The 22,032-nt window shown below is 48.7% G+C and overlaps 2 protein-coding genes across 4 annotated transcripts in view; both read right to left on the reverse strand.

Moving 5' to 3' along the window:
* The window catches only part of LOC310699299 (vomeronasal type-2 receptor 26-like), a gene marked incomplete at its 3' end in the record, with an annotated part of 299,229 nt that overhangs the window by 49,823 nt on the left and 227,374 nt on the right, over positions 1–22,032 (reverse strand). The gene's annotated exons all lie outside the window — the stretch shown is intronic.
* On the reverse strand, positions 5,891–18,024 carry LOC310701396 (uncharacterized protein). Of its 3 annotated transcripts, none has more exons than XM_083492193.1 (4): positions 18,002–18,024; positions 12,773–12,946; positions 11,002–11,175; positions 5,891–10,168 (listed from the first exon to the last, which is right to left on the reverse strand). In XM_083492193.1, the coding sequence occupies exons 2-4, from the start codon at positions 12,870–12,872 to the stop codon at positions 8,559–8,561; spliced, it is 1,884 nt and encodes a 627-aa protein (XP_083348319.1). In that variant the 5' UTR covers positions 12,873–12,946; positions 18,002–18,024; the 3' UTR covers positions 5,891–8,558. The 3 variants fall into 3 exon arrangements, with proteins under 3 accessions (XP_083348319.1, XP_083348320.1, XP_083348318.1); XM_083492194.1 differs by lacking the exon at positions 18,002–18,024 and adding an exon at positions 17,337–17,403 and having other exon boundaries at positions 5,891–10,165; XM_083492192.1 differs by lacking the exon at positions 18,002–18,024 and adding an exon at positions 17,337–17,403.

The raw sequence follows: 22,032 nt of genomic DNA on the forward strand, positions 1-22,032 counted from the left end.
GCTGGCACTAATTGCACCCCCGCAAGAGATGGGAGTTGCCCCCTCAATCCCATATCGTCCCGCCCCAGCCAGAGGACCTCTGTCTTCGAAGGATTTAACTTCAACCGGCTCCCACGTAACCATCCAGCCACAGCTTCCAGACATCTGGTCAGTGTATCTGGGGCCGAGTCAGGATGGCCATCCATCAACAGATAGAGTTGGGTGTCATCAGCATACTGATGGCAACCCAGCCCAAAACTCCAGACAAGCTGGGCAAAGGGGCGCATAAAGATGTTAAAAAGCATCGGGGAGAGAATCGCACCCTGAGGCACTCCACACACCAAGGAGTGGCACGATGACAATTCCCCCCCAAGCGCCACCCTCTGTCCCTGACCAGAGAGAAACGAGCGCAGCCATTGAAGGACTGTGCCCTGGATCCCCACGTCGGCAAGGCGGTGGTCCAGGAGTTCGTGATCAACCATGTCAAAGGCTGCTGACAGATCTAGAAGAATCAGCAGCCCTGACCCGCCTCGATCCAGCTGCCTGCGGAGATCATCTGTTAGGGCGACCAGAGCCGTCTCGGTCCCATGACCAGCGCGGAAGCCGGACTGGAATGGATCCAGAGCAGATGTTTCATCCAGAAACCTACCAAGCTGTTCAGCAACCGCTCTCTCAATCACCTTACCCAGGAATGGAAGATTCGAGACCGGGAGGTAATTGGATAGATTTAAGGGATCTAATGATGTTTTCTTTAAGAGCGGACGCACCACCGCCTCCTTCAGTTCCCCTGAAGGGCCCGCACCTCATCTGGACACGCTCTAATCAGCCATGACGGGCACGGGTCAAGAGGACAGGTGGTGGGCTTTCCAGCTTGGAGGAATCTGTCCACATCGGCTGGAGATATCCAGTCAAAGTGGTCCAATACTGGACCCGAGGACAGTCGAGGGGCCTCCAGTTCCTTTATTGTATCCAAATTGGCAGGGAGGTCATGGCGGAGCAACAGGACCTTCTCCGCAAAAAAGCTCGCAAATGCCTCACAGCTGTGTGTCAGATTGTTATTTAAATTTGGCTGTCCTTCAAGGGACGTTAAAGACCGAATTATACTAAATAATTGCGCCGGGCGAGAGCTAGCGGATGCAATGGAGGCCGAGAAGTAAGACTTCTTAGCGGCCTTCACTGCCATCTCATAGGTTTTCATAAAAACCCTATAAGATGTTCTTGAGGCTCCGTCACGGGCACCCCGCCATACTCGCTCTAGCCGTCTGAGGTCCTGCTTCATTTTCCGAAGCTCCTTGGTAAACCAGGGAGCCCGGTTTCTGTGGGGTCGCAGAGGGCGCTTAGGTGCGATCTCATCGATGGCTGCCAGGAGCTGGGTATTCCAGCCCTCAACAAGCTCAGTCAGTGAGTCGCCAGGGGGAGCAAGGTCCCGCAAAGCTTGACGGAATCTATCAGGGTCCATCAGCCTCTGTGGGCGAGCCCAAATCGGCTCACCACCTAAGCAGGGTGGGGGTGGAATCCTGCATTGCAGGGGGTTGGAGTAGGTGTCCCTTGGGTCCCTTCCAACTCTATGATTCTATGGCCTTGAACAAGTTGTTAGGCAACAGAAAATTTCCCCAGCAAGAGGTGACCTTATCAGGGCATACGATCAACTCAGTCTGGGTCAGTGTAAATCAGTGTTTCCCAACCACTGTTCCGCGGCACACTAGTGTGCCGCGAGATGTTGCCTGGTGTGCCGCGGGAAAAATTAAAAAATGTGAAAGATTTTTATTTTTTTTAAAGTCAAATTTTCGATTGGGGCGCCGTCACTAGATGACCCCTGGGGTTCCCTCCCTCCCTCCCGCTCTGCGCCTCCCTCCTCCTCCTCCTCCTCCTCCGGGGAGGCCCTTCCTGGCTCTCGGCCAAGGCTTGGCGGCTGCCACTCACTCACTCGCTCGCCCACCCGTCCCTCCATCCCTGCACCCAGCCTCTCCCCCTCCGTCCCCGGCGCAGGGACTGCCGGGATCCGTAGTCCCCTCGCCCTTGGGCTCCGCGCCCGTGCGGGGTGCGCGAACTACGTTTCCCAGCATGGCCTGGCGGGCCAGGCGTTTTGTTTGAAACGCTCTTCTCCCGGCCATGGAATGAGCGCGGCGGCGGCGGCCAGGCGGGCAGGGGCTCTTCCGCGCAGACCCCGCGCAGCCTGCCTGCGCCCCCGTGGAGATCGGGCGGCAGGATGGAGCCCGGGGATCCCCGCGGAGGCGGAGCGGCGGAGGCGGAGGCTGCCCCCCAGGTAGGGCTGCGTCGGGGTGTGTGTTTATTTTTGCAATGCTGCATCCGCGCCGGAGGGGACGCATCGGACCGCGGGGAGACCCCTTGGCGGGCGTGCAAGGCAATGCATGTGTGCAGGCGTTGCATGGAGTGCAGTGCAATGCAATGGCAACGTGGCGCCCTGCATGCATGCATGCAACTTCCACCGGCGCTCCGGACTTGGCAGGTGGGGGGGGTCCCCAGTGGGCGGCAGAGAGAGCCGGGAGGGTGAAGGGGAGCCGGGGGGGAGCAGCGCTGCTCCCCGAGCCGAGCCCGGGGGGAAACTTCGGTGTCGTTGCGCCGGGTGTTGGAAGCGGAGGCTGGCGGGGGCCCCTCACCTGCAAAACCTGGTCGCCTCTCATATATTTCGTGCATTGCATTCATCGCCCGCTTTCTCCTCCAAGGAGCTCCCGGGGGTGCGCGTGGTTCTCCCCGTGTTATCCTCGCAACAACAGCCCTGCGAGGTGGGTCAGGCGAGTGGCCCAAGGGAGCACCCAGGGATTGTCCTGGCCGGGTGGGGTGATTTGAACCCTGCTCTCTGCCCGGTCTTCGTCCTCATTTAGCCCCCACATGTGCATGACTGTGCATGACTGAGGTTTTCCCCCCTCGCCTTGGCTATGGTGTGAGTCTGTGCTGTTAATTAATGGGGTTCTGCCTTCGGAGAAGATGAGCCAGCCCTCAAGGAGGTGATTATGTAATTTGCTAGCAATTCATGTCCCTCCCGGCATGACGCTGCGCGCTGACGTCACGGGGCTGTAATGGTGGTGTGCCTCGAGATTTTTTTCATGAAACAAGTGTGCCTTTGCCCAAAAAAGGTTGGGAAACACTGGTGTAAATGAGTATGTGAATGGGTCAGCATTAGGTCTCTGGCTGGATGGCTAAAAAGAGACAATTATTATGCTTCTTTCTTTCTTTGTTTCTATAGTAATGACCAGCGTAAAGTTTTGTAAATAATAAAGACTCTGAGAAACAACAACAAAAAGAGAGAGAGAGAAACAGAAACAAATGGTATTTATTCCAGAGATAGCTGGAATGCTGCTGCTGCTGCTGTAAAGAAGAGACGCAGGAAATCCTTTCTGTAAAAGGAACTCTGCTGCAGAAAGAAAATGATGAAACCCAAAAGTAGATGCTCATGCGCCAACAATGTAATATACTCATCTATTCAGCCTTTATTGTATTCAGCAATTATTGCATTTTAATATTTTGCTGGAAGTCAAACAGAGTGGCTCGGGAAACCCAGCCAGATGGGTGGGGTATAAATAATAAAAAATTTAAAAGCAAAAATATATATATTTATTTTTTTGCATGACAATAAAATCATAAAAGACACGGAGGGGAAACCATCCATAAAACATTTAATTAAAACAATTTAATTTTTAAAATCTCTGCTAAATATCCTGAAAGCATCTCGATGGTTTCAAGCACGTATACCATTCCTCAACAGATATTGGATTACGAATTCTTTTTTTTTAAAAAAAATAGTTATTTATTATTAATGTTGCAATACATATATGAAATCTTTACATAATGATGAATTACAAATTCATTCCACGTAGATCAGGCACCCCCAAACTTGGCCCTCCAGATGTTTTGGGACTACAACTCCCATCATCCCTAGCTAACAGGACCAGTGGTGAGGGATGATGGGAACTGTAGCACTAAAACATCTGGAGGGCCAAGTTTGGGGGTGCCTGAAGTAGATACTTTAAGCTTCAAAGGGGTCTCCAGTAGCTCTCTCTCCGAAGAATGTCAGACAGAGGACAGTCCAAAATTATATGGTATATCGTCTCTAGTGTTTTCACTCCACAATAACCAATCTATATAGTAGCAAATTTATGATGGTTTAAGTTTTTCTGGACTACTGTTCATTTCAGCATCATGGCATGCATCTGATAAGTTAGACCGGAGTGGTCCAACCTGCAGCTCACCAGGCCTTTGCCGCAGCCCTTGCCCTCAGCTCCGTTCCTGCCCTTCAGCGGCTCTTCCAACTTTCCTGTCCCACAGAGGAGGAGGAGGAGCTTGTTGGCATGCAGAGGGCTGGGAGGCCAGCTTGCAAGCCCCAGCTGTGCCATCTCTTTCCATCAGCAACCTGGGCTTTAAAGCCAGGGCACACTATCAGCAGATAGAACTGCGCACACAGAATAGGTGTGAGGCTTTTGAAAGCATACTACAACTAGAGATTTATTAATCATAAATCAGGACAAAGAAACATGTCGTCTCTCTCTCTCTCTCATGTCGTCTCAGAGAGAACAGGAAAAGCAAAAGCTATACACACAACAGAAGTTCCCAGCATACTGTGCTGGAATGTAAACAGACATGTGACACGTAACAATCCCATGTCTGTTCCTTAAGGTGGAAAGGAAATGTCAACAGAGTTTCCTTCTCTCACTGGTTAGGTGCTTGGGCTCTCTCAACTGCAAACAAGGGAGTACATGCATGGAAGGGGGATGATAACGGGGAGAGCTGGACACAAAATTTCTGGACATTTTGAGGCCCCACCTTTTGATTGGCGGTGTGGTGGCCTGGGAATCTGATTCAGAGGCTGAACCTGAGGAATCCCAGCCTGCACAGGAGTCCCTGCCTCCAGGGCTGGCTAAGCCAGGGCAGGGGCTTGAACCTGAAGGGCCCTCACCTATGCCGGATCCTCAGGAGACGACACCAGCTGAATCCACTCTGGCTCCAGAGGTGATTGAGTCTGCAGGTGCTCCTCTCCCAGCCCTGTCAGGGGAAGGTGAAGTTGCCTCTGGGTCCAGTAACCCTCCAGCCTCTCCTGAACTGCAGAGGTTCAGGGCAGAGAGGCGGAGGGAACTAAGTTCTCTCAAAAGGAGTGCTCGCCTTAAGGCCAGGAGAGGCGAGTCACCTGTGGGCCGGGACCGCCCTATGCCTCAGAGGAGATAAAGGCCAGTCAGCCCAGTCCCAGGTTGCGGGAGCAACATCGTTGGTAACCTCTTCCTGCCGGCACCCTGACCTGCTCTCCTGAGTTCCTGACCATGCCAGACTCCTCGCTTTGCACCTCGCTTCGCCCCTGACGGACAGCCTCCTTACCCTCGACCTAGGACCGGACTTCGACCATGCTGCATGGTAAACCCCTGGAACCAGCCCAGGCGGGCTGGCTTGGTGATGCAGAGTGAGAAGTGTGGCTGGCGGTGGTGCCCCTTTGAGGGAAGAAGCAATGGCAATGGCAACAGGAGGTCGGAGCAGAGCTTCCTGGCCAGAAGGGAGGCTGCAGAGCCAGGTGTCCCCCATCTCAGATGTGTGCACATCTGGTTCCCTCTCGAATGTGAATGCAGATGCCGTGTACCAGCAAATTCTAAATGGGCATACGCTACAGACATTGGCTGGCTGCCGACACCTTTCCCTGGGATATGCAGTGCTTGTTGCCTGAAGCAGACTTCGGACTGATCCATCAGCGCTCTGCATATGTTCTTGTGAACTGGTGGGTGGTTCTCATGGAGGGACACACACTTTCCTGGAAGTCCCCCATTACATTTCCTGCAAATGTCCCAAACAGGATGCAGCATTCTTTGGTGAGAGGGGCAGGGGGACGTCCACCGGTCGGAGTCCTGTAAACTCTTCAGCACACATCCGAAAGATATGTGCACACATAGCAGAGTCAGCGAAAGCAAGATTGTGCAGGAAATGTGGCGTCAAGCATTTACTATTTACAGCAAAGAAAACGAAAGAAACATGGCGTGAGTGTCTTCTCACACATCTCTCTGTCTGCAGAGAGAGAATTAAAGAGCAGAGGTTCGTCAACCTGACTTCCTCTTATACACAAACAATGATAAGAAATGGAAACATCCAATCATGTGACCCTCTGCAATAGTAGCATTGAAAATACTGACGGGATCATAAAAAAAAAATATTGCTACAGCATTTGAGGTGGCTTTTTCTTTCCTCAAATGCTCATATGAAAAGATTTAACACTGGACTTCCCATTGTCTCCATACTTTATTTAACCATTGCTGACTTATTGCAATAACACATTCACTTGTTGTATAATAAAATATTATTTCTCCTGTGTCCTTTTTCTCCTGTGTCCTTAAAACAGCTACAGATGTTATTCAAAGGCTGTGACCGAGTTCAAGCTGCAACAACTGTTCTTAAAAACTTTTAAAAACTTCCCATTTTGAAATAAATACTTGTTTTGAATTATCTTTTTTTTTTTTTTTTTTTTGCTAGATTGGCTAGCTCTGCATATTAGACCAATTCTTGTAACCATTCTAACCTGGAAGGAACTTTATCCCTCTTCCAATTTGTCACTATTAGGATTCTAGCGGCAACAATGGCGTATAAAAAGACCTCTCTTACATTTCTAGGAATATCGGGGCCTGTGATAAAAAGGCTTCTGGTTTTTTGGGGAAACAAACATTTAACATTTTTAAAAGTTCTATATAGATGTCATCCCAGAAAACCTTGATTTTTTTTACACAGCCACCACATATGGAACATTGTGCCTGTTCCTTCTCCATATCTCCAACAATTACTAGAAACGTTTTTATACATTTTTGAAACTTTCCATGGGGTCAAATACCAAAAGTATTGCATTTTTTTGGAATTTTCCCCTCAAGGTATAGCCCACTGTTAATTTCAAATTCACTTTCCATAAATATTCCCACTCTTTCATATCTGTTATACCCCAAATCCTGGGCCCATTTAATCAGCTTTAACCTCCTCCTCCTTGACTTCCCAGTCAAGAAAAAGAAGAAGAAGAGTTTGGACTTGATATCCCGCCTTTCACTCCCCTTAAGGAGTCTCAAAGTAGCTAACAATCTCCTTTCCCTTCCTCCCCTACAACAAACACTGTTAGGTGAGTGAGGCTGAGAGACTTCAGAGGAGTGTGACTAGTCCAATGTCACCCAGCAGCTGTGGAGGAGCGGGGAAGCCAACCTGGTTCACCAGATTACAAGTCCACCGCTTTTATTAATAGCTGTTTTCACACACAAAATCAGTGTGATACCTTGGTTTACGAACTTAATCTGTTCAGGAAGTCCATTCTAAACCATAGCGTTCTTAAACCAAGGCATGCTTTCCCATAGAAAGTAATGGAAAATGGATTAATCCATTCCAGACAATGAAAACCCCCCACTAAAACAGCAATTTAACATGAATCTTACTATCTAACAAGACCACTGATCCATAAAAGGATGGCAATAATCAATATACTGTACAATAAAATAAATAAGACAGTATTGTAGATGATAAAAAATATAATTATTTTTTTTCTTACATGCACTGATGATAGTAATTGTGTGGATGAGGGACTTTTATAATAATAATTTATTATTTATACCCCGCCCATCTGGCTGGGTTTCCCCAGGCACTCTGGGTGGCTTCCAACTGAATATTTAAAACAATACAGCATTACACATTAAAAACTTCCATAAACAGGGCTGCCTTCAGTTGTCTCTTAAAAGTAAAATAGTTGTTTATTGCCTTGACATCAGCTGGGAGGGCGTTCCACAGGGCAGGCGACACTACCGAGAAGGCCCTCTGCTTGGTTCCCTGTATCCATTTCTGCAGTCACACAATCAACCAGTAGCTGACCTGGGTTCCACACAGTCACAAAAACAAGTCACAAAAACGAAGTCACAAGTCACAGTCACAAAAACGAAGTCACAAGTCACAGTCACAAAAACCAAGTCACTAGCCACAGTCAAAAGTCAGTACCATAAAACGAAGAACAGGACACAGTAAAAAAAAGATGAAAAAGCCACACAAAAACACAAAGGATAGCAAAAACAAAAGCTCCAAATATCGCTTTTGTGTTGTGTGGGTGCTCCGCACTCAACTGCCAACAGACTCAACAGGAAGCCTCTGATTAGCAGTGGGGGACTCAATTTACAAATGGAACACACTCAACAGGAAGCGGAACATGTTCTGTTTCCAAGGCAAAGTTAACCAACCCAAACACCAACTTACAGGTTTCCAGCATTTTTATTCCAAGTTGTTCATAAACTAAGTTGTTCTTAAACCAAGGTACCACTGGTGTTGGCACTGTGAATACGATTCACCCACATATTGTGAAAAATATCCATTGTCCTGATTCAGCCCACAATTGATAGCATTGAACCTCTTGGTGGATTGTCATGCAAGTCTGCCTTTGAGGTTCATTTGTTCCAGAAAAGTGAACAAAATACAGTGAATGTGTTTTCACACTGCCCCATCGAAAAATCCCTCAAATTATGTCCATGGTCAACTCTAGCATTCTAGAATTCTATGTAAAATAATGAACATCGAGTGAATGTTCATTACGTTTCTCACGTTGACTGAAGCCCTTTCCACACTCCAAGTATTTAGTGTTTCAGCCCTGTATGAGTACGTTTATGTAAAGTAAGGTGTGTCCTCTGACGGAAACTCTTTCCACACTCCATACATTTAAATGGTTTCTCCCCTGTGTGGGTTCGATGATGAATATTAAGGAAGGAACTTTCGCTGAACCTCTTTCCACACTCCATACATTTAAAGGGTTTCTCCCCTGTGTGAGTTCGTTGATGCGAATTAAGCTGATTCTTCCAGCTGAAGCTCTTTCCACACTCCATACATTTAAAGGGTTTCTCCCCTGTGTGAGTATGTTTCTGTAAAGTAAGCTGTGCACTCTGATGGAAACCTTTTCCACACTCCATACGTTTCCCCCCTGTGTGAGTTCTCTGATGTTTACGAAGTTTATCACGTCGACTGTAGCTCTTTCCACACTCCAAGCATTTAAAGTGTTTCACCCCTGTGTGAGTTTGCTGGTGTGTTCTAAGGGCTCCACTGTGACTGAAGCTCTTTCCACATTGCATACATGTAAATGGTTTCTCCCCTGTGTGAGTTCTCTGGTGTTCACTAAGTCTATGTCGTCGACTGAAGCTCTTTCCACACTCCAAGCATTTAAAGTCTTTCACCCCTGTGTGAGTATGTTTATGTATGTAAAGGTGTGCTCTCTGACGGAAACTCTTTCCGCACTCCATACATTTAAATGGTTTAACCCCTGTGTGAGTTCGCTGATGTGTACAAAGGTGGGAACTCGTACCAAAGCTCTTTCCACACTCCATACATTTAAATGGTTTAACCCCTGTGTGAGTTCGCTGATGTGTACGAAGGTTGGAACTCTGACCAAAGCTCTTTCCACACTCCATACATTTAAGCGGTTTCTCTCCTGTGTGAGTTCGTTGATGTTCTGCATGTGTTCGACTATCAATGGAAGTCTTTCCACATTCCAAACATTTAAATAGTTTCTCCCCCGTGTGAGTTCGCCGATGTGAAGTGAGGTGTGTCTTTCGTCCGAACCACTTTCCACACTCTAGACATTCAAATGGTTTCTCCCCTGTGTGAGTCCGTTGATGTACACGAAGTGAACTAATATGACGGAAGCTCTTTCCACACTCCATACATGTGAATGGCTTTTCCCCTGTGTGAATTAGTTGATGTTTTCTAAGTGTTCCCTTGTCATTGAAGCTCTTTTTACACTCCATGCATTCAAATGGTTTCTCCCCTGTGTGGGTGTAATGATGTAAAGCAAGGCTTGAACTATAACTGAAACTCTTTCCACACTCCATACATTTAAATGGTTTCTCCCCTGTGTGACTTCTATGATGCATATGAAGGGACCAACTTTCACTGAAGCTCTTTCCACACTCCATACATTTAAATGGTTTTTCTCCTGTGTGAGTCCGTTGATGTCTTGTAAGCTTTCCACTCTCACTGAAGCACTTCCCACACTCCACACATTCATATTGTTTTTTCCCTGTATGAATTTGCTGATGTCGTTTAAGAGTGGCATTACTACTATAACTGTTTCCACATTCCAAACATTTAAATGGTTTTTCCCCCGTGTGAGTTCGTTGATGGTTTGTAAGGTTTCCACCATCAATAAAGCTCATTCCACATTCTGCAGAGTCCTGTTGATTGTCTGCACCACCTGCTTCAAAGGAAAAGGGAGAAATGATTTTAGGGTTTCAAAGAACATCTTTGTATGAAGGGTGATTTATAAATTACATACATAATTATAATTGTCTAGAGCACCAGATACAGACTATCCCTTTAAGTAATCCCTTGCAGGTGACCACAATCGATGGGCGGGAGCTACTGGGAGGAGAAGTCAGCCAACAGACGGTTCCAATGATAATGAGGGTGGCAAGGCACACCGAACGGATAGCGTTTAATGTGGCTACCTTGGGAGGAGCTCCCATTATTTTGGGGATGAGCTGGCTGGCGCTACACGATCCGCTAGTGGGCTGGCATCAGGGAGTGGTCTCCTTTGGGTCAGCGCATTGCCTAGAACACTGCAAAGAGGGGAAGGCTCCGGAAGGGGCCAGAGTCACCCTAGCAGGGACGGAAGTAACAGACAAAGGGAAGGTGCCCCCACAATACGCCGATCTGAGCAACGTCTTCAGCGAAAGGGAAGCAGACAAACTGCCGCTGCATAGACCCTTTGACTGTCAAATCAAATCTATAATTACTAAAAGCATTTCCACAACACCCTTTATCCATATTTCTGTATTAGTCTAGGTAATAATCATCATTTAATCATGTAGTGGGGGGAAAACATGTAAAATCAAAAGGCTGTGAGAGGAAAAAGGTTTCTGGCTCCTCTATGAAAGCAGATTCCAGAAACAAAGAGGAGCATGGGAAAAGGCCTCTCTGCCTCCTTCTTCCTGCCTTTTCTCTCCTCTCCATCTTTTCCCCTTGCCAATGTGTTTCCCTCCTCCTGTCTCTTTCCACCCCTGCGCCCATATCTTATCCCCTGCAACTCACCAGATCTCTCGGAGGGCCCTGGGAGGGAATGCTCAACAGCTTTGGGGAGGGATGCAGGAGGCAGCCTGACCAAGTCAACCGTCCATCTTCCTCCTTTCATCCTCGCTAGGTTTGCCGAATCAGACTCTTTCATCCTTCCTGAGGAGCTCCCAAGCGAAAACGAGCTGCAGGTTTCTGAGGGATGAAGAAACAAAGGGAGCCTCACATTTAGCTGTTGAAGATGAATTTCACGAAACATTCATAGGGAGGAGGAGGCAAGATGGCGCCAAGGCAAGTCACGCTCTCCGGCGCTCACTTTTATTCTTTTAAAACCTTATCTTAACTGCCCTCCGGATGCCAATTTCTAACAAACGGAAAACATTTTAAAGACTCTGAGCACTTTTATAATTCCTGTTGGCTCTGCGAGCTTCAGCTTGTTCCAGCTTGTCTTCAGCTTGTCCCAGCCTGCTCCCTCCCTCCTTATCAGCTGCCCGGTCAAGGTTGCCAGAGAGGAGAGAACGCTGCTGCCTGAACTGAGAGCAGAGAGCAGAGAGAGAAGAGGTCTAAAGACAGAACTGTGAACTGCTTACCCGACCAACGGTGCCTGGAGAAGTAGGGTAAGGAGAGACACGACTGTGAGCCCTGCTTTGAGACTGGCCCATAGACACCCAGCTCTGCTGAACACAGAGAAAGATAAAGCTTGGAGATTCGGGGGTTAACTGAACTGTTTCCATGGTGAAAGAGGGTGCCTTCCTCCTGAAACCCACCATGCAAGAAAAATAGGTCCTGCCCCAATGTGGAATAAATGAATAAAAATGAATCCTTAGCTGAATCAAAGGATTCTCCCTAAACTCCTTTCCGTGTTAGAGGGTGCAATTAATGCTAAGAAAGACTAAGAACGTGTTCAAGGCACATGCTGATCCTGAAATTGATAGATTTATAGTTTAGAGGTGACTCGAGATAAGAAGGAAAAATAGCAGCTGATAGTTTAAGAACTAGTGGGACGCAGGTGGTGCTGTGGGTAAAAGCCTCAGCGCCTAGGGCTTGCCGATCGAAAGGTTGGCGGTTCGAATCCCCGTGGCGGGGTGCGCTCCCGTCGTTCAGTCCCAGCGCCTGCCAACCTAGCAGTTCGAAAGCACCTTCGGGTAGTAGATAAATAGGGACCGCTTACCAGCGGGAAGGTAAACGGCGTTCCGTGTGCTGCACTGGCTCGCCAGATGCAGCTTGTCACGCTGGCCACATGACCCGGAAGTGTCTCCGGACAGCGCTGGCCCCCGGCCTCTTGAGTGAGATGGGCGCACAACCCCAGAGTCTGGCAAGACTGGCCCGTATGGGCAGGGGTACCTTTACCTTTACCTTTAGTTTAAGAACTAGTATGCGTGCTCAAACGCTTCATGGATACGCACCCCTAAAGGAGAAATAGCTAATTTGAATGGACATGGGATCCATGTTATTGGTGGGGGGCATATGTGTAGGTGGATTGGGAAGCCTGTAAACTGCAATTTATTAACCAATAGGAATTGTAGGAGGGATATTTGAACACTTTTAGGTTTTAAATTATGTGTGATGTAAGCTGGAATGAGCACTCCTTTACAGCGTGAGCTGAGGGGCCGCCTGTGCATTACTGTAATAAATCTAGTGATGCCCGATCTTGGTGTAGACTCCTTTTTTACACAGAGTAAATTGACGCCCTCTGGGTAAAGATCCCTGGGACATATTTGTCCAACACCTTGCCAATGTGTTTCCCCCCTCCGGTCTCCATCCATCCTTGCCCTTTCTCCCTGCAACTCACCAGATCTCTCTGAGGGCCCTGGGAGGGAATGCTCAACAGCTTTGGGGAGGGATGCAGGAGGCAGCCTGACCAAGTCAACCGTCCATCTTCCCCCTTCCATCCTCGCCAGGTTTGTAGGATCAGACTCTTTCAAACTTCCTAGGGAGCTCAGAAGCCAAAACAAGCTGCAGGTTCCTGAGATATAATAATAATAATTATAATAATAATAATAATAATAATAATAATAATAATAATAATAATAATAATAATAATAATAATATATTTATACCCCGCCCATCTGGCTGAGTTTCCCCAGCCACTCTGGGCGGCTTCCAATCACATGTTAAAAACAATACTGCATTAAATATTAAGAACTTCCCTAAACAGGGCTGCCTTCAGATATCTTTTAAAAACATGATAACTGCTTATTTCCTTGACATCTGAAGGGAGGGTGTTCCACAGGGCGGGCGCCACCACCGAGAAGGCCCTCTGCCTGGTTCCCTGTAAACTCACTTCTCGCAATGAGGGAACCGCCAGAAGGCCCTCAGCGCTGGATCTCAGTGTCCGGGCGAACGATGGGGGTGGAGACGCTCCTTCAGGTATACAGGACCGAGGCCGTTTAGGGCTTTAAAGGTCAGCACCAACACTTTGAATTGTGCTCAGAAACGTACTGGGAGCCAATGCAGATCTCTCAGGACTGGTGTGATGTGGTCCCAGCAGCCACTCCCAGTCACCAGTCTAGCTGCCACATTCTGGATTAATTGCAGTTTCCGGGTCACCTTCAAAGGTAGCCCCACGTAGAGTGCATTGCAGTAGTCCAAGCGGGAGATAACTAGAGCATGCACCACTCTGGCAAGACAGTCGGTGGGCAGGTAGGGACTTAGCCTGCGTACCAGGTGGAGCAGGTAGACAGCCACCCTGGACACAGAATTAACCTGTGCCTCCATGGATAGCTGTGAGTTCAAAATGACTCCCAGGCTGCGCACCTGGTCCTTCAGGGGCACAGTTACCCCATTCAGGACCAGGGAGTCCTCCACACCAGCCTGCCCCCTGTCCCCCAAGAACAGCACTTCTGTCTTGTCAGGATTCAACCTCAATCTGTTGGCCGCCATCCATCCTCCAACCGCCTCCAGGCACTCACACAGGACCTTCACTGGTTCTGATTTAAAGGAGAGGTAGAGCTGGGTGTCATCTGCATACTGATGAACTCCCAGCCCCAACCCCCTGATGATCTCTCCCAGCAGCTTCATATAGATATTAAAAAGCATGAGGGAGAGGACAGAACCCTGAGGCACCCCACAAGTGAGGGCCCAGGGGTCTGAACACTCATCCCCCACCACCACTTTCTGGACATGGCCCAGGAGAAAGGAACAGAACCACCATATAACAGTGCCCCCAGCTCCCAGCCCCTCTAGACAGTCCAGAAGGATGTTATGGTGTCAAAGGCCACTGAGAGATCCAGCAGAACTAGGAAACAGCTCTCACCTTTGTCCCTAGCCCGCCGGAGATCATCAACCAGCGTGACCAAGGCAGTTTCAGTCCCATGGTGAGGCCTGAACCCCCATTGGAAGGGATCCAAATGGTCCGCATCCTCCAGGCGTGCTTGGAGTTGTCTGGCAACCACCCGCTCAATCACCTTGCCCAAGAATGGTAAATTTGAGACTGGGCGATAGTTGGCCAAATTGGCTGGGTCTAAAGATGTTTTTTTAAGAAGCGGTTTAATGACCGCCTCTTTCAGCGGGTCTGGGAAGGCTCCCTCACAGAGGGAAGCATTCAACACCCCACAGAGCCCATCGCCCAGTCCTTCCTGGCTCGCTTTTATCAGCCAAGATGGGCAAGGATCAAGGAGACAGGTGGTCGGTTTCACTTGTCCAAGCAGCCTGTCCACATCCTCGGAGGTAACAGATTGGAATTGATCCCATGTAACAGGACCAGACAGAACTCTAGCACTCTCCCGCCCAAGCCCTGCTCCCACGGTGGAGTCTACCTCTTTCCGAATCTCAGCGACTTTATCTGCAATAAACTTTACAAAAGCATTGCAGGAGATCTTGGGGTCTCTACCAGGCCCTGGTGGTGCAGGTGGTTCTGATAGAATGTGAGGAAAGAAGAAACAAAAGGAGCTTCACAGACCCTGCAAGCCTTTTCCTGCCCCAGACATTTAGCTGTTGAAGGGTAAGTTTTTCACTATTTCTGTGGTGAAAGAGGGGTGCCTTCCTCCTGAAACCCACCATGCAAGAAAACCCAGCTGCCTAGATGGCTGGGATAGAAATAACATTATTGTTATTGTTATTGTTATTGTTGTGATGATGATGACGATGATGACCTGAAAGAGGATCTTCTTGAGAAAACTAAGAGGACAGGATCTTTTAAAAGAATGGGGGGGAATTATAATTTATCTGGGAGCCCATTGTAAATAGATGAAAGCATTAGCAGGATTTTAACCACACTGGTAAGGTATTAAAGATCACGGACCATTCAGATGGATGGGAAAATATGGACAACGGACTGATATTAGAGTTGTAGATGTTAATATTAGGACACACGGGGGGGGGAGACTAGTCATGAGATGCAGTGTAATCTCTGTTTATGGATGTATTTGTTACTTTTTAAAAATAACCTATTTTTAAAAAATAACCTTTCCCAAGTGTAGGGGTCAGATGGGATTACCATGAGGAATTATAAAATATACATCAAGCCATCGTGTCCATGATGAAGACATTGTGTTGACTGGGTTTGATATACTGACGATAATTTCTGATTAAATCCCACAAGATTCTACATTCATGCCCTTTTGACTCTAATGCCCATTTTTCTCTCCTCACATGTCACGTACACAGCAGTTGCTTCGCCAGTCAGGCATCCTGGGCCATAAAAGATAATGGGCAAGTTACTTTGATGTAGTTTCTTATATATAATCTTAAAATGTTAATCTTGGAGCCAGGAAACAGATCTCACATGAAGGTGGTAGTGATCTGGTCTTTCTGGCCATCCTTCTTATCATGTTTATTTCTCAGCTCTGGGGTTGCCAGATGCACCCCTTTGTAGTTCTCAACTTATTTACCACCCCTTTGTAGTTCTCAACATATTTACCCCAAAATATATGCATGCTCATTAGTGTTGTAGTGTAACTTTTTCCCCACGTGGGGATTGATGAAATCCTCAGAGGAAATATGATTGGTTCTTACAAGCACTGTGTAAAAGATTCTTTTGCTAATAAAATGGCCTGGCGAGGGGTGTGGTTTACGCACTTTCTCCGAGAGCCTTGCTGGTCAAAGCCTCGTGTCTTGTTTTTAATCAGGGTCCAGTCCTTCCTTTACTTTGCGAACGCAACACCAAGAAGGGGAGATTAGAAACTAGCCGGAAGCAAAGGGGGCCTCAGAGACCCTGCAAGCATTTTCCTGCCCGGGAGGTTGAGCTGTTGAAGGGTAAGTCTCCCTGTGTGTGGAGGTACCACACACAGTCCCCATGGTGAATGAGGGGTGCCTTCCTCTTGAAACCCACCATGCAAGAAAACCCAGCTGCCTAGAATAGCTGGGGGAACCCAGCCAGATGGGTGGGATATATATAGTAATATCATCATCATCATCATCATCATCATGACTAGAGTCATGCCTTTTACGTCTACTTTTATCTCTGTTAGATGGGAGCTTTGGCACTGCAGCCTCCCTGGCCACAAGCTCCCAGTTATTTCAATAAAAAAAAACCCACAATAATAGCAATTATTATTCCCCCCCCCCCCCAATCTGGCAGGGTTTCCCCAGGTCCTCCCCCAACTCACTTCCTCCAGCCTGGCTCCCCTTCCGATGTAGCCCCTCCCCTCAGCCCATGTGCCCTAGAAGAGACTATGGCCGGGACACTAAAAAAGATAAAAAAAATTCTGCAGGAAGAAATATCTGGATATGAAAATGAGAAAAGAGAGGGAGGGTGATAATATGTAATAGAAAAGCATTATGAACCGTGGAAAGGGGGGAAGGAAAGTCGACATTAAGTGTGCACATTATATTTGGGTGAGGATGGTGTGTTATTTGTAAAAAACAACAACAACAACGAAAAATGGAATTTACTATAAAATTCCAGAGAGGGGCATCCTGTGAGGCTACAACAGATTGCAATGGGTTGCTTTGAAGTCAATTCAGCGCCAAATAATAATAATAATAATAATAATAATAATAATAATAATAATAATAATAATAATAATAATAATAAAGAATCCCGCGAGCCCCCCCCCTCACTGCCCTGCGAGTATTTTGCCAGAACAAAGGCAGCAACAATATGCAATTCTGCCCCACGTCGACCGAAGGGCGGACTCGGTGTAAGGCAGCGCCCCACGTTTGGATCCCCCAGAAGATCCGGCTTCCCCATTGGGAGGAGGAAGGGGGCAGGAATCCAGCTTCCAGGGAAGAAAGGCTGGGGGGGGATAGGACGCCCCTCGCCTCGTGCAGGGATGTGACTTCAAGGAGATTCCTGAGCAGGAGCCAGAAGGCTGGGCGTTCCTCCCAGAGATCCTTCCCTCCCCCCCTCAGCCCCCCAACACCCTCGTATTCGGGTCCCCCACCCATGAAATCTCCCCCCTGGCACGACTCACCCCTCGCCCTGCGCGCCGCATCTTCCTCTGCATCCGGAGGGACCACCCAAGACGAGCGGGGAGGGGAGGTGGGGGGGACAGGGGAGGGTCTGTTCCCAGGCCTCTCTAGGCAGCCGGGCTCTCTCTATTCCCTTCACCCTCCCCTGGGCTCCCTCTCCTCCCCCCCAAATAGCACTACCTGCGCGCCTCGTGAGCGCCTCGCCAGTTGCGTTTTTCGTAAAAAAAAAAATGTTTTGACTATGGCAGACCAACACGGCTACCTATCTGTAACTGGAACTACGTTTTTCGGGTCAAGGAAGGAGGAGGGATCCGGATCCCGCAGAGAAGGGCGCTGGATTTGAGTCTTCTGTGCAAAACTAGCCTGGCTGGAGGATAGGGCCCCTCGCGGGCATCGCTTTCATGGCAGTCTATATATATATTGCCTTGAAAGTGATGCCCACCCCCCCCCCCACAGCATGCATACACATACACACACACACACATTTGCACACATATATATGTTGGGTGTGTGCATGACATCAAATGCTCTTGCGGAAAGATGGACCACCCTCAGGATGCCAGCGCTTTGCAAAGGCGTCTCTGGAAGAACGTGGCCAGATCTGTAACCTAAGAGCGTCCGCCCTCCCCTTCCGCCATAGCATCTTTCCTTTTCCCCCGTCGTTTACCTGCCTGGCTTGGCGTGTCCTTCCTTAGAAAGGCTTGGGTTCAGTCTTCCTCCCACTGACGGGTTTAAATGACTACAGCCTTCTCTCTGCTTTAGTCGGTTTAATATGCTGCACAGGAGCCACCTCCTAGGGGCTTCACACCCCCCCCCAATAAAATATTTGAGGGGGCCGGGTCCTTCCCCTCCAGTTGATGGGCACTGCCATTCAAATGGATTGTGTGCACTGCGTCATGTGATCAATTATGCAGGACGCAGATTACCTGGACCTCCGCAATATTTTATTCATTGGCACCTCCAATATGTTGCATTATTTTTACAATGGCAATCTGCCTTTCCTAAAACAAGCTGCGGGCGACGTACACACTTCTTCTGTCTGCTCTCCATCTTATTCCCACAACCACCCTGTGACAAAGCAGGCACTGCCTTCAGGCGCCCCCAGTGCAGCCCAATACTCCTCTCCCATTGGAGGAACCAACCATGGAGGTTGTTTTTAAAAGTAAATAAATTATTTACGCTTTTCAGATTTATACATTTCATCAAATTTACAATCATCTTAACATTTCAAAACTTGACTTTCTTCCCTCTCTTTCCACAGTTCCTTAAATTTATTTTTCATATTTTCTGCATATCCTAATCTACTTAAATCGCTTATTCATTCATCCACTTTACAAATATACACCTATAATACTGCAGGTTATTACAATAATCCTACGAATGTTCTTATCTGTTTACAGTTTGAGGAGAACCTGAGCTTACAGGGTTAAACAGCTCAGGAAATGCATCCTGCCTTCTGTGGAGCGGAGGGATCCTGTGTCACATTCAGAATCTGTTTTATTTGTTCTATTCTGGTTTCGCTTTTGTACAGAACAGACATGTCTCACATTCTGTTTGATACTGGATAATTTACTGCTTCTGTAATAATAAACGCTTTTAGCTTAGGAGAAGCTGTGTGGGCTCTTGATTTATGCACACTAACGGCACACACAGAAGACAGAAGGCTAAGGGCTTTGATCACTGTGTTTTTACTCTGCTACACTCAGAAGTCCGGAAAAGAGGCTGCAACAAAAGCTTGCAGGACCTTTTCCCCCTGAGCAATAAATCTCAGAGGTTATGGACACAGAGTTATGCTGTAAAGGCAAGCAGAGCTTTCATTTCTTTGCTGTGCTGTGTGCTGAAGAGCTACAGAGAAGTCCAGCTCTGAGATCCTGCCTGGTGCTAAGAGCAGAGGCAGTAGAGCTTGCTGGCTGAAGCTGCTGGAAAGCTGTGTGCTGCAGGCTGCAGGCCTCTCATCAGAAGACGGCTGGCACGCGTGAGTACTGAGCCCCGGGGGAGGAGATGGCAGAACTTCAAGGGACTTTCAATGTCCTGTTTGAAAGGCTCAACAGCCAGAATTGGGAGGTCTGGTCCAGAAGAGCAAGGGGATGGTTTTTGGCCACAGGGCTCTGGAGCTGCACTCAGAGGGAACCAACTCCAGCCTTCCAGGCTGCTGCTGGAGCTGCTGCAGCAGACGTGGAGGCTCCTCTGAAGAGAGAGCAGCAGGTGCTGTGTATGCTGAGCGCTAGCGTGGACGCTTTGCTATTGCCCCACCTTGAGGGTCTCAAGATGGCTCAGGCTGCTTGGCAGGAGCTGGAGAGTGTTTGTGTCACCACAGCGGGAGCCAAGGGCCGAGCGGGAGCCAAGGGCCATGAGGGAGTTGAGGGCCAAGTGGGAGCTGAAGGCCACGTTCCTGAAACCACAGCTGGGAGCTGATGCTTTGTCTCCGGGAAGCCACGTGATTAAGAGGCCTGGAGACAGAGAGCTGGGGTTTGAGCTTTAGGCCCAGGCTGTGTACCCAAAGGTGGGGGTGCAGGGAACGCAGGAAGGAGTGGAGGGGATATTGTGCAGGCATTTGCTTCGAGATGCTGCTACAGATTTGGGTCCCCCTCCCATCTCATGAGCGACTGCCCTGTAGAGCAGTGTTTCCCAACCGGTGTTCCCCGGCACACGAGTGTGCCGTGAGACACCGGCTGGTGTGCCGCGAGATGCCTGGAGGGAGGCGGGCGAGTCGGGCGGCGAGAGGCGGGGCGGGGGCGGCGAGGAGAGGCCGCGCCTCCTGCTGCTGCCTGGCGCTCCTCCTCGCAGCCGGCAGCGCTGCCTGGGCGCCTCCGCGCGACTCTGTCTCGCTGGGTTTGGTCTCCCAGCAGAGACGGGTCACACGCGCCCCTCCCTCCCTCCCTCAGCCTGCGCGGAGGCGGATTGAGCGCAGCTGAGAGGACCTGCCGAGGGAAAAAACGTTCACTTTTGTGCGTCCCTCCCGGCGTGACGCTGCGCGCTGACGTCACGGGGCGGGGCTTTAATGGTGGTGTGCCGCGAGATTTTTTTTTAGTACACAGGTGTGCCGTTGCCCAAAAACGTTTGGGAAACACTGCTGTAGAGGCTCTGGAAGGACCCAAGGTCATCTCCTGTAGCAACCAACAGATAAGACCCAGCACATCTGCAAAACATGGGAAGCAGAAAACAAAGGGAACTGGCAGAGATGGCTCTAAACAAAGGCACCTAGCAGCTTCCATGGCAAGAGTAAAGGGTTGTGAACAGGACGCCGTGCTGACCTTTGTAATCAATTATGGTGCCTCCCACCACCTCGTGCCATCTAGTGGTGTTTTGCGGAACTGCACCTCTGGGAAATCTGGGAAATCTGTTTGTCTTGCAGATAGAACCAAATGTCCTCTGACACAATCTGGCTCACTGTTCTGCTCTTTCTTACAGGAGTCAATAGGGCCGTTTGTCGTCCCCGGATTGTCCTGCTGTCTGCAATCTGTTGCCGCTCTTCTTGCTGATGGTTACAGAGTCTGTTTTGAGAATAACGTGTTTTATTTCCAGGGATGGGCAACAACTGGTCAGTGTGGAATGTAAAGATAGGCTGTTTGTGCTAGAAGCTTCTCTTGCAGGTCCAGGTACCACTGAGGCAGCTCAAGCGCAATGTGCCAACGTTCCAGTCCATGATGCATGCCATCATCTTTGGCACCAGAAAATGGGTCACGTGTCCTGGGATTACGTGAAGAAGATCCCAGAGTGCTCTGAGGGGTGCAAAATGAAGTCATGTGCTAAATTTCTTGATTACAGGGCTTGTAAGCAGGCAAAGGTGAAAACGTGCTCCTACCCAAGGTCTGAAAGAGTGACCACCAGACCTTTTGAGCTAGTGCATGTAGATTTGTGTGGCCCCATGCCAGTAGCCAGTCTGGGCGGGGCGAAATATGCTCTCACTCTGATAGATGATTTCTCTAGAAATGAGTGGCTATTCACATTCAAACACAAGAGTGAGGCTGTGCCACTGATCAGAGACTAGATTGTGGCAGTGGAACTGCAATATTCCACACACGTGTGTAACTTTCAGACTGACTACGGTGGGGAATTCACCATGTCTGCGCTGCAAAGTTTCTTCTGCCAGAAGGGAATACTTCACAGGTTAACAGTCCCCAACAGAATAGCGTTGCAGAACGCAGGAACAGAACGCTGCAGGAGATGTCCGCAGTGTTGCTGTTTGATACCGGGCTCCCCCAGCGCTTTTGGGGGAGAGGCCTGGAAAAATTCTAATTTCACGTTGAACCGGTCATTCAAGTTCTACTGAGGCTGAGTTCAGCACACTGTCAGAGTTGTGCCGGGAACTGGCGTTCTATAGATGCCTGGTGCAAGAGATCTATGGGGATTGTTGCCTGCCCATCAATGTTTAGGAGGACAATCCACCCTGTCTGAAGTTGGCAGAATCTGGGCAGTTTAAGGCCAGAACCAAGCATATAGACATACGATTCCAGAATGTGTGTCAAAGTGTACAGTCAGGTTTGGTGCGGATGAAGTACTGTACAAGCCACGACAACCTGGCAGATGGGTAAACAAAACCTTTGAGCTTCCAGCGTCATGGGGAGTTCTATGAAGGTTTGAAGTTGGGGTAAATGGTGATACTTACTGGTCCCTAGTAGCGCAGAACGAGAGGGGGTGTGAGGAGAACCTGAGCTTTCAGGGTTAAACAGCTCAGTGAATGCATCCTGCCTTCTG

Source organism: Podarcis liolepis (genome assembly GCF_965112155.1).
Source record: "Podarcis liolepis genome assembly, chromosome: 2".
Taxonomy (NCBI): domain Eukaryota; kingdom Metazoa; phylum Chordata; class Lepidosauria; order Squamata; family Lacertidae; genus Podarcis; species Podarcis liolepis.